The 16,075-nt window shown below is 41.9% G+C and overlaps 2 protein-coding genes across 5 annotated transcripts in view; one reads left to right on the top strand and one right to left on the bottom strand.

The window, feature by feature from the left end:
* Window positions 1–11,504, bottom strand: part of KIF15 (kinesin family member 15) — a 55,558-nt gene extending 44,054 nt beyond the window's left edge. For 2 of the 4 annotated variants that reach the window (XM_036266546.1, XM_036266549.1), the window contains exons 1-5: window positions 11,445–11,504; window positions 9,513–9,555; window positions 7,804–7,987; window positions 4,739–4,815; window positions 807–844 (exon numbers count right to left, since the gene is read on the bottom strand). In XM_036266546.1, the coding sequence (XP_036122439.1) occupies window positions 807–844; window positions 4,739–4,815; window positions 7,804–7,987; window positions 9,513–9,555; window positions 11,445–11,463 (361 nt within the window). In that variant the 5' untranslated portion in view covers window positions 11,464–11,504. The remainder of the gene's footprint in view (window positions 1–806; window positions 845–4,738; window positions 4,816–7,803; window positions 7,988–9,512; window positions 9,556–11,444) is intronic. The other 2 variants (XM_036266547.1, XM_036266548.1) reach the window with 1 other exon arrangement.
* A 168-nt stretch (window positions 11,505–11,672) lies between these two features.
* Window positions 11,673–15,840, top strand: KIAA1143 (KIAA1143 ortholog). Its single transcript, XM_036267212.1, has 3 exons — window positions 11,673–11,826; window positions 14,782–14,926; window positions 15,394–15,840. The coding sequence occupies exons 1-3, from the start codon at window positions 11,719–11,721 to the stop codon at window positions 15,603–15,605; spliced, it is 465 nt and encodes a 154-aa protein (XP_036123105.1). The 5' UTR covers window positions 11,673–11,718; the 3' UTR covers window positions 15,606–15,840.
* The last annotated feature ends 235 nt before the right edge of the window (window positions 15,841–16,075 follow it).

The raw sequence follows: 16,075 nt of genomic DNA, 5'->3' as shown, positions 1-16,075 counted from the left end.
AATAATACTATACACACTCCAGAACGCCTAAAATCTTCAAAACTGATAGTACCAAGTGTGGACAAGGGGATGTGGAGCAACTGTAACTTCTATATATCATTTTGGAAAACCCTTGACAGTATTTACTAAGCTGAATATACACATATTGTGATCCAACAACCCCACTCCTAAATACACATCCAACAGAATTGACTTTAAAAGATACAACAAAAAATGTTCACAGCACCATCATTCATATGGTCCAAAATGGAAAAAATCCAAGTATCTACCAACGGTAGAATGAAAAATTGTGGTAAACTCATAATAACAGACAGCAATAGAACATGCAACAACATAAGGGAATCTTGAAACTTGATGCTGAGAGAAAGAAGCCAGACATAAAAGAGTGCATACAGTAAAATTTCATCTGTAAAAGTTCAAAAACAAGCAAAACCAATGACGACAGAAGTCAGAGTAATACACATTTCATGGGATGGGATGGGGATAGTTACTGACAAGGAATCTGGATCTGGGTAGTGGTTACCCAGGTATATAAATATGTAAAAATTCATTAAGCACAATTCAAAGACTGTTTATTGAGCATCTACTTTGTGCTATGCATTGAGCTGGGAACAGAGCTGCAAACATAAACTTTGCTTTAATGGAACTTGCAATGTGACAGAAGACTGGGGAATATCCCTAATTTTTATGAAGTCGACAACATATTGCATAGAAATTATGCCATCCCAAAAAATGTGCTAAGTGCTGTCATCACAGAAGGAGTAGATTAAGCCAGCAAATGCTAATTAATCTCTTAATTTACTTACCCATCATAGTAAATGTTTTCCCTGAGCCAGTCTGCCCACTGTAAAAAGAATGTGTTATATATTATTTTACACATGAAATTTAGAAGACTACCCTCCTACTTTAATATGGTCTACTTGTGTACAAATTTTCCCCACAAAGAGCTGATTTTCTTTCTTTCTTTGAATTACATTCGGTAAAGAGTGATCCAATTTTTTTTTCTCTCTTATTCTTCCATTAACAGTTAACCACTGTTGCCTGATAAATGCTTCTGAATTATACAAACACAGCCATCAGAGTTTTCATGTACAACATTGGAATGATGCTCTTCAGACTGCTCTGCAACTTGTTTTCCTGTAAATTTTATCCCAGATATTTTCCTGTCAGTAGAGTCATCATTTTTTTTTTTAGATGCATAGTATTCTTCAATGTATCATAATTTATTTAACTAGAACTGGACTTTTGTTTCCAATTTTTGCTATTCTAAATAATGCAGTAATTCTTTTCCTAAATTCTGCCTTTAAGATACGGAAATATTGCCCAGTGGATCGAGCATTGTTCCATGGACTGAGAGGTCCCGGTTCAATTCCCGGTCAGGGCACATGCCCAGGTTGTGGGCTCAATCCCTGGTGGGGGGGGCGTGGGGGAGGCAGCCAATTGATGTTTCTCTCTCACATAGATGTTTCTATCTCTCTCTCTCTCTTAAAAAAAAAAGATCAATAAAAACATATTTAAAAAAATATATATGGAAATGTCTTCATTTAAAAATAAAGCAATTTTAGCCCTCGCTGGTGTGGCTCAATTGGTTGGAGGGTTGTCCAATGCATCAGAAGGTCATGGGTTGATTCTGGGTAAGGGCATGCCTGGGTTGTAGGTTCGGTCCCTGGTCGGTGGCACATAGGGGAGGCAGCCCACTGATGTCTCTCTCTCTCACTTCGATGTTTCTCTCTCCCTCTCTCCCTTCCAAGCTCTCTAAAAATCAATGGAAAAAATATCCTGGGTGAGGAGTAACAAAAACAAACAAACAAAAAACCCTCTAGTTATAAATAAAATGTGAAAGTCTACTGCTAGGGGTGGGTGGAAAAGGGGAAGGTGATTAAGAAGTACAACCTTCCAGTTATAAAATAAGTCAAGGAAATGCAATGTACAGCATAAAGAATATAGTCAATAACATTGTAATAACTATGTACAGTAACAGATGGGTACTATATTGTGGTGATTACTTCTTAAGATATACAAATGTTGAATCACTGTGTTGTATGACTGAAATTAATATTATGTTGTATGTCAACTATAATTAAAATAACATTTTTTGGCCCTGGCCAGGTAGCTCAGTTACAGCATCATCCCAATAAGCCAAGGTTGTGGCACATATAAGAATCAACTAATGAATGCATAAACAAGTGAAACAACAAATTGATGTCTCTTTCTCTCTCTAAAATCAATCAATAAATAAAAATAAATTTAAAAATTTTTTTAAATTTTAATGCTCAAGGTCTACTGCTGGAAGAAATATATAATTACACTACAAATTATACTTCTATTTATGAAATGAATCTAAAATGATAATAAAATTCACCTTATATAACTGCCAAGGTTGTCTCAATGCTTTCTGGATGTCCAGCTTATATTCAAACATTAAATCTCTAGCAATATTTTAAGGCTTGCCAACATTTAGAAATTCAGGATCATCATTCCAATACTCAAGTATCTGTGGCGATTTTATTTATAATCACTAAAAACTGGAAGTGACCAAGACATCCTTAAGCAAGGATATGGGTAAACAAATGGTGGTACACTCATACAATAAAATATTACTTGGAAAAATTAAAAGTACGAATTATATACGATTGATGCACATGCAACAACACCGATGAAACCTAAATGCATTCTACTAAGAAAAAAAACCCAAATCAAAAAGACTACGTATTGTATGATTCCATTTATTTATTTATTTAGTGGGGGGGTATTCATCCATGTGTTCATTTTGATGTTTAGTTATTTGTGTATGATTCCATCTATATGCCACCCTACAAAGGCAAAGCCATAGGAATGGCAAATATATTAGTATACCCCGGGTGTCAGGGGTTGGGAAGGGAGAGTGGCTGACTACAGAAGCCACAAAACAGTCAGGGTGGTAAATACATGACCAACTGTACACTACAAAGGGTCAACTTTAAAGTACGCAAATCTAATAAACAAGCAAAACACGCCAAGCAGGATGTCGGACCCGGGCAGAGTGTACCCAGCTGCACTGCACGACAGCACTGCACTGCAGGGCTGAGCAGGAAAGTTGCCTAGGCAACTTTAAAAATGAGGTTTTGACTGAAAATTGTAAGGCTTAAAAAAAATAAATCTGTACATAACCACTGTACTCAGTAAATTTGTTTCTCACAGGAATATAGGCTAACAATTCTGAAACTGCTTTCCTTGTGTACTGGGGTTGAACAAACAGATAAAAGGATGAAAGAATGTGGGAGCCAGGTTCCTCACTGTCAGCAAGGGAAGTTATAGATGAAAAGAAAGTATAGAATGAACCCTGTGGATTCAATGGATTCTAGAATGAACCCACAAAAATGCTAAACCCCTGGATTAGAGTCATAGACATCAGTATGAACCATTTAGCTTAATATAGATGCCAATGGACAGATAAAGAAACAACTATAGCTCTGGCAGGTTTGGCTCAGTTGTTAGAGCGTCGGCCCATGGACTGGAGCATCCTGGGTTCAGTTCCTCTAAGGGTACGTACCTCAGTTGCAGTTTGTCCCCAGCCCCAGTTGGGGTCGTGTGGGTGGCAACCAATCGATGTGTCTCTCTCACATTGATGTTTCTCTCTCTCTCCCTCCTGCTCTATCTGAAGATAAATGCAAAAAAATGTCCTTGGGTGAGGATAAAAAAAAGAAACTAGAGATGTGTCTGTATACATGACTTAGTATTTATATTACCTAGCTTGGTCTGAGAAAGCCTAGAAGCAATGATACTCCAGTAGCAACAAATACACCTGGTGCCCAGATCTTGGTTCCTAAACACCATGCTCCACTAAAAGGAATCAGGGCTCGATGGTGAATTGGATTAATCCTAGGCCTAGGACAGGGAAAATACAAGATGAACCAGGAGCATCTTGTAGCACCACAAAGTAGGCAAGTGCTAAAAAACCCAAAAGGATGTGACATGTCAATGGGACACAGAAACCAACCTCAAATAGTTCCAATGGTCAAGCAAGAACAATGTGAGCAAAAACATAAATATAAATATAAATAAATATAATGATTATAACCCAAGCCATAAATATACATGCATCCATGTCATATATATAAATAAATAGGAGAGAAAAGACTAATCTTCCTTACAGAATTCCAAATACAGTAAGTCCTCACTTAACATTGTCAATAGGTTCTGCGACTTTAAGTAAAAGATGTAAAACAAAACCAATTTTACCATAGGCAAAATCAATATAAACAAGAGTTAAGTTCCTATGGCATCATATCAAAGTTATAACTAAATGATGTTTTTCAAGAACCTGCTATAATATAAGTAGATACTCTCCACCTTGATTATCTAGGTTGGGACACTCTAAACACACAAGTCCTTAAAATTAGAGAGCCTGTTCCATCTCTAGTTAGAGGGTGATGTGACTAAGGAAGAGACGATGTTGCATGCAGTTGGTTTTGAAAATTAAGAAAGGGAGCTGTAAGCCAAGTAATGTGAGTGGCCTGTAATGTGAAGAATATGGATTCTCCCTGGAGCTTCCAGAAGAGAACACAGCCCTGATGACACCATTATTTTAGCTCAATGAGACCGTGTCCGACTTCTGACATACACAACTGTGAGATAATAAATTTGTGTTGTTTCATCACTTAAGTTTGTGGTAATTTGTTATATCAGCCACGGGAAATGAACAGAAGCACTTGACATTGTACCCTTGTACCTTTATACACAATAGTCGCCAACTTACTATGCAAAGATGGTGCCATTATACCCACTCATGCAAGATTCCACAATGCCTTTGGCCACCGTTGAGAACACAGACTCCTACAAATGTAAGCACCAAATATGTTAACATTTCATAAAAATAAAAACCTTTTTCCTAAACTACATTCTAAAAACTTGAAGCATGTTTATGTCTATTAATTTCCCACACCATTACAGATTGAAAGCTCATATCTAGACATCATATAGAATTTTGTTTAGTACATGCATGCAAACATTATACTGGTATTAGCACAAAATATATAGCCCAATATGTACTTAGTGCTTTTCTCAAAAGCTTGTCCTAAATAATGTTATTTTTATTTTTATTTTAACATATAAGTACATGCCATTTTATCAACAATGCACGAATTCCTAGACCTTCACTAATACAGTAGCCATGAACCACACATGGCTATTGAGCACCTGAAATGTGGCGACTCCAACTGGAGATATGTTGTGAGTATAAAATACACACAAGATTTGGATGACTGAGCATGAAAAAAAGAAACAGGAAAATATCTCATTAATAACTTGTTTCATATTGATTACATGTTGAAAGAATAATTTGGATATATTGGGTTAAAGAAAATAATTTTACCTGGTTTTTTTACTTCTTTTTTTAAATCTCCACCCAAGGATATTTCTTCCAATTTTTAGAGAGAGGGGAAGGAAGCAGGTGGCGATGGAGGGGAGAAACATTGATGTGAGAGACACACATTGATTGACTGCCTCCCCAACTTGCCCCAACCAGGGCAGGGGATGGAACCTGCAACCCAGGTATGTGCCCTTGACCAGGAATAGAAACTGAAACCCTTGGTCCATGGGCTAACACTCTAACCACTTAGCCACACTGGCCAGGGCTTTTTAACATTTTTTTAATGTGGCTACTAGAAAATTTTACATTGTATGTGGCTCACTTTATATTTCCATTGTGCAGCCATGCCCTAGATGAAGAAAAAAAAAGCAAAAAAACTAAAGATCTAAATGTCTCACTAAAAACATCCATGTGTATAAGGGACTAATCAAGAGCAGAAATGTCCAATATAGTAGCTATTAGCCATATATGGCTATTTAAATTTAAATTAATTAAAATTCAGCCAGGCCCGTGTGGCTCAATGGAATGAGCATTGTCCCACGGACTGAGAGGTCCCTGTTCTATTCCTGGTCAGGGCCCATGCCCAGGTTTTGTGCTTGATCCCCAGTGCAGGGGGGCAAGAGGCAGCCGATTAATGTCTCTCTCACACTGATGTTTCTCTCTTTCCCTTCCTCTCTCTAAATAATCAATAAAAACATATTTTTTTTAAAAATTCAATGAAACTTAAAAGTCAGGTCTTCAGATGCACTAGCCACATTTCAAGTGCTCAGTAGCTACGTGGGTAGAGAATCTGAGAAACTAAATTTTAAATTTTATTTAATCTTTAAATAGCCACACGTGACTAGAGGCTACTACAATGGATAGCACAAATACTGAACATTTCCATCACGGCACAAAGTTCTACTGGACAGTACTAACTTGATCTTAACTAAATTGTCCTTAGTTAGAAAGGCAGTTATTGCCCTGGTTGGTGGCTCAATTGGTTGGAGCGTTGTCTCATACACCAAAAAGGTTGACGGTTCAGTTCCCAGTCAGGACACAAACCTAGGTTGTGTTCAATCTCAGGTCGGGGCACATACGGGAGCAACCAACCGATGTTTCTCTCACACAGAGATGTTTTTCTCTCTCTCTCAAAATCAATAAAAAGATATCATCAGGTGAGTACTTTTTAAAAAGCAGTTATTAACATCATAGTAATTGTAAATCTATTACTCTCTGTTATGGACTCAATGTTTGTGTCCTCCTCAAAATGCTTATGTTGAAACCCCAATCCCCAGTGTGATGGTAACTGGAGATGGATCTCCCTCTCTCCCTTACTCTCCCATACTCTCCTCTACCCCTCCATCTCTCCACCACTGAGGAGGGTGAGAAGGCAGGTGTCTACAAGCCAGGAAGTGAGTCCTCACCAGACACTGCATCTCCTGGCCTTGATATCTTGGACTTTCCAACCTCCAGGAACTGTGAAAAATCAGTGTTTTTTGTTTGGGCCACCTAGTCTATGATATTTTTGTTATAGCTGCTAAGGCTAAGACATTCCCCTTAAATTAGGAAGTTCAGGCCTGGCCGGTTTGGCTCAGCGGTTGGAGCATCGGCCTGCGGACCAGAGAGTCCCGGGTTCGGTTCCAGCTAGGGGCATGTACCAAAAATAAATAAATAAATTAGGAATTTCAGCCCTGGCCGGTTTGGCTCAACAGTTAGAGCATTGGCCCTCAGACCAAAGAGTCAAGATTTCAATTCCCAGTCAACGGCACGTGCCTGGGTTGCAGTTTCAGTCCCTGGCCCCAGTAAGGGAGCATATGGGAGGCGACCAATTGGTGTGTCTCTCTCACATAATGTTTCTCTCTCTCTCCGTCCCTCTCTTCCCTTCTATCTAAAAATCAATAGAAAAATATCCTCAGTGAGTATTAACAACAACAACAAAATAATTATGCAGCCCTGGCCAGTTTGACTCAGCGGTTAGAGTGTCGGCCTGTGGTCTGGAGAGACCCGGGTTCGGTTCCCGCTAAGGGCACGTACCTCGGTTGCAGTTTCTCCCCGTGTGGGTGGCGACCATTCAATGTGTCCCTTTCACGTCAATGTTTCTCTCTCTCTCTCCCCCTCCTACTCTATCTGAACAAAAAATGAAAAAATGTCCTCGGGTAAGGATGAGGATAAAAAAAAAAAAATTATGCAGTTCAACTATACTAATCAATTATCCAAGTGACTCCAAAAAGTACACCTTCACTAAACTCCATCAATGGATGGAGTGGAACAGTGAAGGAGTCTTGTCATTCTGGTACAAAGTTTAAGGAAGAAGAACAATTATTAATAAAATTAAATTTAAAATACTTATGGAATGTTTGAGCTTCCTTATCTGAGATTTATCAAACTAAATAGACCAGAAACAAAATCCTCCAAATAACAGAATCTTATATGTTCCAAAAGGAAAGTTACATCTCCAAAGTGATCATTACCTGAGTGGTGTCCATGTCAGCAACATGATCAAACGTGAAGGTCTTGGGCTCCGGGTTGGAGTGCAGCCGAAGAGTTGTAGAGGAGAGCACACTTAAGCATAAGTTTTGCTCTCCATCAGCTGACCCAGAACCCTCTGTCGGTGGACGAATTCGTACAAAAACTTTGATGGCATCACCTTCATTACTGAAGACAAAGAAATGTAGCAGTTGAGTTTACTGAAGAAAACAAAAAATGGATCGGAGGCTCATATTGCCTCTAATGTTTGTTTGTATTTATTTATTTATTTATTTATTTTTATCCTTACCCGAGGACATTTTTTCCATTTTTTGTTCAGATAGAGTGGGAGGGAGAAAGAGGAAGAGAGAGAGAGAGAAACATCAACATGAAAGGGACACATCGAGCGGCTGCCACCCACACGACCAACCAGGGCCGGGGACAAACTGCAATTGAGGTACATGCCCTTAGCAGGAACCAAACCCGGGTCTCTCTGGACTGCAGGCCGACGCTCTAACCCCTGAACCAAACCGGCCAGGGCTAATGTTTTTATTTTTTATCCTCACCCGAGGACATTTTTCCATTTTTTGTTCAGATAGAGTGGGAGGTAGAGAGAGGAAGAGAGAGAGAGAGAAACATCGACGTGAAAGGGACACATCGAGTGGCTGCCTCCCGCATGACCAACCAGGGCCGGGGACAAACTGCAACTGAGGTACGCTCCCTTAGCGGGAACCAAACCGGGGTCTCTCTAGACCACAGGCCCACGCTCTAACCGCTGAGCCAAACCGGCCGGGGCACCTCTAATGTTTTTATACTAAGTTTCCCCAACCAAGCCTATGATTTACCCCATTTACATTTTCCTCCTTAAGGGTCCCACATGACCCACACCCTTTACTGATTTGCTTCAGGACAGTCACTTTCACAGACCTTTACTTGAAATCAACTCAAAGGGAGGTGATTCAAAATAGCTCCAAACACTGCTTGTCTCTTAATTTCCCTCTTTTTTCAAAAAATATTTTTATTGCCTGGCCAATGTGGCTCAGTGGTTGAGCATAGACCCATGCACCAAGAGGTTGCCAGTTCAATTCCCGGTCAGGGCACATACCCAGGTTGTGGGCCCGACCCCCAGTGGAGGGCATGCAGAAGGTGGCCAATCGATGTTCTCTCTCACTGATGTTCTTATCTCTCTCTCCCTATCCCTTCCTTTCTCTCTAAAATCAATAAAGAAAAAAATATTTAAATATATATATATATTTTATTGATTTTTAGAGAGAGAGAGGGAGGGAGAGGGAGAGAGAGATAGAAACATCAATGAGAAACACTGATTGGCTGCCTCCTGCACACCCCCTACCAGGGATCGAGCCCCCAACTCTGGCATGTGCCCTAACCGCGAATCAAACCAGTGACTTCTCAGTGCATGGGTCACCAATCAACGACTGAGCCATACTGGCTGGGCTCTAATATCCTCTCAATAGCAATAACAAAATGAGTCATCCAAGGGAGAATTGTTATTGATTCCATCTTTTAACCTGGAAGGTGAGAGAGGCAGGGAGTAGGAAAATGTGATTTTTCCAGATTTCCAGGTAGCCAAGGACCAAGCTTAATTCTGAAACAAGTATCCCTTGTTTCCAGTATCCTTTACTATGTTAAATGATTATTTTAGAAAAACTACATCCATAATTATTTTGGTCTCATTAACAAGACCTTTTCTTACCTTGGCTCTTTAGGCTGACAATTTGTCTCACTGCGTAACTCAGCTAGAAAAAAAGTAAGAAGTCATTAAAGGTGTTTCAAAGTGCAATATAAAAATTCCATTCTTATCCAGCCTGCTCTGCAGTTGCTGACACTCTCTCTCAGTCTCCTCAGCTCCCTGACCTCTTGACAGTGGGTGCTCCAGGGCCCAGGTCTTGATCTTCCTCTATCCACCCAGACGACATCTGGTCTCATGGTTTTAAATGCTATACATCTACTGATAATTTCCAGATTTCAACCTTCTCCTGGAACCACTCTCCTGTGCCCCATACTCTTACATCTGATTGCCTACTTGACACCTCCAATTTGATGTCCAATAGGCAATATCATCCTGATGTCCTTGTAACATGGCAACAGTCTGCTCCTGGAGTCAGAAGATGTGGAGTAAAGATATGGCTCTGCCACCAATATTTCCATCTCAAGCAAATGACTTGCCTCTCTGATGGTTTTTCCACTTTTTTTTCTCCCTTATCACAGTCACTGGCTGAATTTTCCTTTAGGACCATGAGATGAGGCACGAGGGGGAGGTCCTTCTGGGTGACCAAGAGCACCACTTTATATTTCCTGTTTAGGTGTCACAAGAAATAACCTTCATGGGCACAAAGTAAAAGCTGCAGAGAGCACTGCATGGGCTCTCTCCGCCCGTGTTCTCACTTCATGCTCCAGGTCTCCGGACCGCTGGGAATGCAAGGAGCACTTACCTGGGATGTCACCAACACCAACTTTGCCAACAAACTTAATGGAGTGGTAGAGTTCCCCATGGACATCACCACCATCACAAAGGAGGCACTGTGAATACCCTTGATCCTATCACTTGTAGAAAGTGATGCATATAGACAGGGCAGAGTCTTTTAATAGACATACATGTACCACTTGGCACTAATTATATCACAGACATCAATTCTCTTGCTTGAGTCCAGGTTTACTGACTCAAGTGGTTGCACACAAAGCATGATGAACATTTTGGTCCAATAATGTATCAATTTGTGTGCTAATATCCCCTGAATACTAAAAACAGGGGAGGAAAAGAAACATTTTTAGGCGAAAAGGGAGCTTAAGGAGGTGTTCAGGTAATGTCCTAAATGACCTTAAAGGTTCATGAAACAACAAACAAAGCAGAGAATTAAAATTGACAGCTAGAAACATTAATGTTGTTGGAAGGCTCAGATACCAAAAGTTCACAATTTCTTCATAGGCTTCTCCTCATTACCATTCACACCATTCCCTGAGATCCAGCAGATCGGCTCAAAATCAGCTTTAAAAAAACAAGACTTGTAAAGGACCAGGCAATGTAAGAGGCGGGGCGTGTAGAACACAGAGCAACAAAAAAGAACCCAGAAATCAGCGAAAAGTAAAGAGTGTATCAAAAGGAAAACGGACAATGCTCCTTTCCATGAAAAAAGTGAGAAATTGGAGGGGTCTCCTTGGGGAGAAAAATGGGGATTGAGACGATAAAGACACGGCTGACCTGTGCTTTCAAAGTCCCTTTTCTAAGAGTGTGCAGCGGGCCCTTCAAGCAGAAAGACGTGCTTGCCGTGCTTGGGACACGGGTACGCTCTCCCCCGCAGGAAGGTGGGCGACGTGGACATGGGCAGGGCCCACCCTCCGGCGAGGGTGCCGAGGGGCAGCCCCGGTCGGGACGCGGGATGAGACCCGCCAGGAAACGGAGGAGTGAGAAGGGGAGAGCCAGCCGCGCTCCCTGGCTCACGGCTCGCCCCAGGACCTCCTCTCTCTGGTCTGCGTGCGCCCCGAGCACAGACGGAAGGGAAGAAAGCTGTCCCGTCAGTGTCTTCGAGGGGCAAAGATTCCAAACGCGCCAGCCGCTGCCTGCTCCCGCTTTTCACACCCAGCGGGAGGGCGGGGCCGGACAACGAAGCCGGGACCCCACACTTACTTTTGGAGCCGGGCGCCATGGCGCCCTCACCTCCGGACCCCAGACCAACGCAGGGAGACGCGCACCGGCAGCCGCGCCGCCAGCCGGGATTCCGCTCGCTCAAGATGGCCGCGGATTTGAATTTGGCGCCCGCGGAGACGTTGACGCCGGCACCGACGCCGCCATGTTGCCCGGCCCTCCGCCGGGAGGCGGGGCCGACGTGACGTCATGAGCGGGCGCCGTCGCCTCGGCGCAATCTCGAGGGTCCGGGAGCCGGTGTTGCCCCTGAGCGGCCATGAGCAAGCGGAACCAGGTGTCGTACGTGCGGCCCGCCGAGCCGGCGTTCCTGGCCCGCTTCAAGGAACAGGTCGGCTACAGGGAAGGGCCCACCGTAGAGACCAAGGTGAGCCTGGGCCGGTCGCGGCGCGGAAACGCGGCCCGCCCCGCCACTTCTGGCTTCTGCTTAGCCTGGAGGCCAGGTATTGACAGGTCACGCCCCTCCCCCGCGCCCGACCCACCGTCCGGGCGGACCTCGGACCCCAGGCTGGGCAAACGAGTACAGCCTGTGGTGCCCGGGCACCTCTCGTTTTCAGAGTGCTGTTCAGGTCTCGGAAATGATTTGACCCCGGTAAAGCGCCCCGTCCTTAGGAGATGGTTAAGAACGATCACTTTCCTGTCTCTTCTTTCTCACTCGCTTATTCCAAAACCCAAAGTTAGTGTCGTCCCGTTTTCCGGATAAACCGAGGCTACTCGATCAAATGACCCGATTCCTCAGGCCTCGATTCTGGAACATCTTTGGAGGAATGGCCTGGGTCTATTCCTACGCTTTGTTGTTTCAAAAAAAAGAAAAAGAAAAGTAAGTAAAAGCCACATCTGAATAGTTTAGGGACGGGATCAGCGAGCGTCAACTTTTGAGCCCTCCAGGCTTCAGCCCTAACTGGTTCACACCAAAACTGCCCCACCTGACAGGAAGAGACCACCGTCATGCTTACCCGGAGATATGGAGAAACAACTTTTAGCACTTTGTGTCTAGCACTTGCACTAAGACCGACCCCTCGAGTCACCGAGAGCTTAGTAAAACAGAGTGACTTATGTGAAATTATTCAATCCAGTGAGTATGTACCAAAGCCAAGCACTGTGTCAGGCTGGAAAAGGACAAGAAGATGGAATCTCCAAATGCCATATTTTTGAACACCTTCCTGCATGCCTCATCTCAGTCTTCAGAGGTCACTGCCTCTGTGAAGCCTTTTTAAGCTCTCCCAGATATTCCTTCTCTGTTCTTCACTTTGTCCTATCGTCTGTAATAATTCATATCATTTGGCATTGCAAATACGTTCTCTCCTATGTATTTCCACCACCAAATCAAAATTTCTAACTTAGAGTCTTAATTCCTGTTTTTTTCCCACCACCTAGCGTAGTGCCTGGCACCAAATAGTGGGTGATAAGTTGCATTGGTTAGCCTGGCAGGTGTGGCTCAGTGGACTGAGCATTGTCCATTGGACTGAGAGGTCCCGGTTCTATTCCCGGTTCAGGGCACTTGCCCGAGTTGCGGGCTCAGTCCCCAGTAGGGGGCGTGCGGGAGGCAGCTGATGGACATTTCTCACATGGATGTTTCTCTCCCTCTCTCTCAAAAAAAGTTAAATTGGTTAGATGACTATACTTGTCATCAAGCAAGGCTTCGTGGAGGAGGGGATATTTAGATTGAATCTTGAGCATGAATAGGTCAGCAGGTAGGGATGGAAGGAACAGTGTGGGTAAAAGGGTAGAGATGGTGAGTTATGGAATGTATGCAGAGGTGATTGAGGGGCTGATGGAGGTGAGACCATATTCATTAGTCAACAAGTAGCCATTTTTGGTTAGAGAGGACATGATCAGGGAATGACTGATTCCCAGGACCAAAAATAGTGGATGAGGACAGAGGATGAGGTTTGAGAAAAGAGACATAGATTCAGCAATGTGAAAAATGAGACCTAATTTTATAGTTTGCTTGAGGTCCTAGTGATGATCATGTGTTCATAGTTAACACCTTTATGATTATCGTTTAGAATGCTATCTTAGAAGAACTCTGGAGGGAAAAGCTTTCCAATTAATACCAGTAATTTGGGCTTATTTATATAACCAACATACTTTTCCTTAAACGAGATACCCTATGTTCCTGTGTGTGTGAAACCAACTTCATTCTTCGATGGTTTGGCAATATAATCATCATTCTAGTGATCTGTTAACAAAAAGAAAAGAAAGGAGTTCCTCATATGATTGAGTTCTAAATCATTTTGTTCACCTTCTTGAGAGTTAATTCAGGAGTGGATTTGAACAGTCCTCAGGGGTTGCTGCCATTGCTCCTTATACTGTTTCTCTTGTTTTCCAGCCAGTTGTATAAACAAAAGTCAGAATTAATGATTCTCAATCTAATGAACACTAGGAATGATTTTATTTCACTTTCCCATTTTCTGAAAGTACTTATTAACTGCCTACTTTGTTGTCATTTATTGGAAACTTTCAGAGAAAAATAGGCAAAACTAATGAATAGTTAATAAATGGATATCATTAAAGAAAATGTCAAGTAATTTCATAATTTAAAAAGAAAAGCGCAAGATGTTTTATATACCTCCATAATTGTATGCACTTAGAAAACAGCTGATAGGATACTCCTAAACAAGCTTTTGGGAGGAGAGATGAATGAGAGTGGGAGAAAGAGTTCCTTTTACTTGCTGCTTTCTGTACTTGGTGGTGGTTACTTATTTTTTGTTGCACTTTAAGAGATGGAAGAGGCCCTGGCTGGTTTGGCTCAGCGGTTGGAGCGTCTGCCCGCGGTACAGAGAGACCCGAGTTCAGTTCCCGCTAAGGGCACGTACCTCGGTTGCAGTTTGTCCCCGTCCCTGGTTGGTCATGCGGGTGGCGGCCACTCCATGTGTCCCTTCACATTGATGTTTCTCTCTCTCTCTCTCTCCCTCCCTCTCTATCTGAACAAAAAATGGAAAAAAGTCCTCGGGTGAGGATTAAAAAAAAGAGATGGAAGCGAAAAGGACTGATGAAAAGCAGAAGTGATATGGTTCAGCACTCTCCTGAGTAGGCGGGAGCCCTGCAGTACGGGAAGCAAAGGGCCTCTGGCACTGGGAACTGCAAGCTGGGCTCCTGCTGAGATGAAGACCAATCCCATTGGATAGGCACCAGAGGGTAGCTGGCAGTCTTCCCAACCTAACAGCTTAGGCTCCTGAGTTACTTGAAAATGTATTGCCAAACACATTTAGTCGGTAAAGTTACCCTTCTCAAGTTAGTAATTAGTTTCTCACAGAGACAGGGGTTGTGTTTGGTTTGGAGTCAGCAACCTACAAGTCATGTTTGTGTTTTCCCCTAGAGAATCCAGCCTCAGCTCCCAGATGAAGACGATGATCACAGTGACAAAGAAGATGAACAGCCCCAAGTGGTGGTTTTAAAAAAGGGAGACCTGTCACCTGAAGAAGTCATGAAAATTAAAGCTGAAATAAAGGCTGCCAAAGCAGGTAAGTCTGAAAGTAATCTGGTTTTTCTAACAACTAAGGAGCCTAGAGTATGAAATTATTTTATATAATAGTGTGGTATGTCTGAAGGAGACAATCCTAGGGTTCAGACTTTGGCTTTTAACACTTAACCAGATGTATGACTTTGAACAAGTTATTCACCTCTCAACCTCAGTTATCTCATCGGTAAAATGGGGACAATAATTGTGCGCACCTTATTGGGTTGTTATGAGAAGTAAGTGTTAATTTAAATGAAAACGTTAAGGACTGGCAGTACTCTGGACTACTTCATTGAGCTTTTAGTGAGGGACTGCATGTCTTGTTGCATATAGCTAGAGGCAGTGGAGAAGACCAGACTGAACTGTAGAATTTCCTTCAATACAATATGAGATTTTCTTGCCATTTGACTCTCTGATAAAGGCAAAATAACAAGAGGAAAAGAAAGTTCTTTAACTTTGTTTTTACTGCAGATCAAGAACCGGCCTCAACTGATGGAAGAATCATGTATCGAAAACCAGTCAAACGTTCCCCAGATGAAAAGTATTCAGGTATAACAGCAAGCTCAAAAAAGAAAAAGACAAATGAAGATGAAATTAATAATCAGGACTCAGTTAAAAAGAATTCACAAAAGCAAATAAAAAACAGTAGCCTCCTTTCTTTTGACAGTGAAGATGAAAATTAATAAGTATAAACATTTTGGACTTCGTTTTAAGAGCATATTGGGTATTTTTTTAAATAATTTTTTTGCTATTATAAAAATATTACAAATGCATTACAGAAAATTTAGAAAATAACAAAAAAAAATTATTAAGATAAAAACAGTTTCCATCCATCAATACCCCTTTGAATCGAAATGCCAACTCTGTAGACGTTAACTTGTATTAACACTTTGTTAATTCCCTTATGGGGTGTGTATGTATGTGTATTATATATTTTAATAAAATTGAGATTGTATTGTGTCTGTTCTCTATCTTGCTTCTCAGTTGACATTATATTGTGAGTATTTTTCCATGTCAATAAAATTCAAAGCCTAACATGAATAGCTACAGAGGATTTTATAATTAAACAGATCCCCTACTGTATCGTCCTCTTTAGCAAAACCCCACTTTGGGTCAGGGAGATGATAATGAGTGTAGTCAAAAATACTTCCAC

Source organism: Molossus molossus, unplaced genomic scaffold (genome assembly GCF_014108415.1).
Source record: "Molossus molossus isolate mMolMol1 unplaced genomic scaffold, mMolMol1.p scaffold_m16_p_18, whole genome shotgun sequence".
Classification (NCBI taxonomy): domain Eukaryota; kingdom Metazoa; phylum Chordata; class Mammalia; order Chiroptera; family Molossidae; genus Molossus; species Molossus molossus.
This window is presented reverse-complemented; position numbering and strand designations above follow the sequence as displayed.

Bases quoted from the DNA above. Each gene is read 5' to 3' on its own strand.
- KIAA1143 (XM_036267212.1), top strand. From the start codon at position 11,719: ATGAGCAAGCGGAACCAGGTGTCGTACGTGCGGCCCGCCGAGCCGGCG. The intron at 11,827-14,781 runs GTGAGCCTGGGC...GTTTTCCCCTAG, and splicing joins GGCCCACCGTAGAGACCAAG to AGAATCCAGCCTCAGCTCCC. The intron at 14,927-15,393 runs GTAAGTCTGAAA...TTTTTACTGCAG, and splicing joins AATAAAGGCTGCCAAAGCAG to ATCAAGAACCGGCCTCAACT.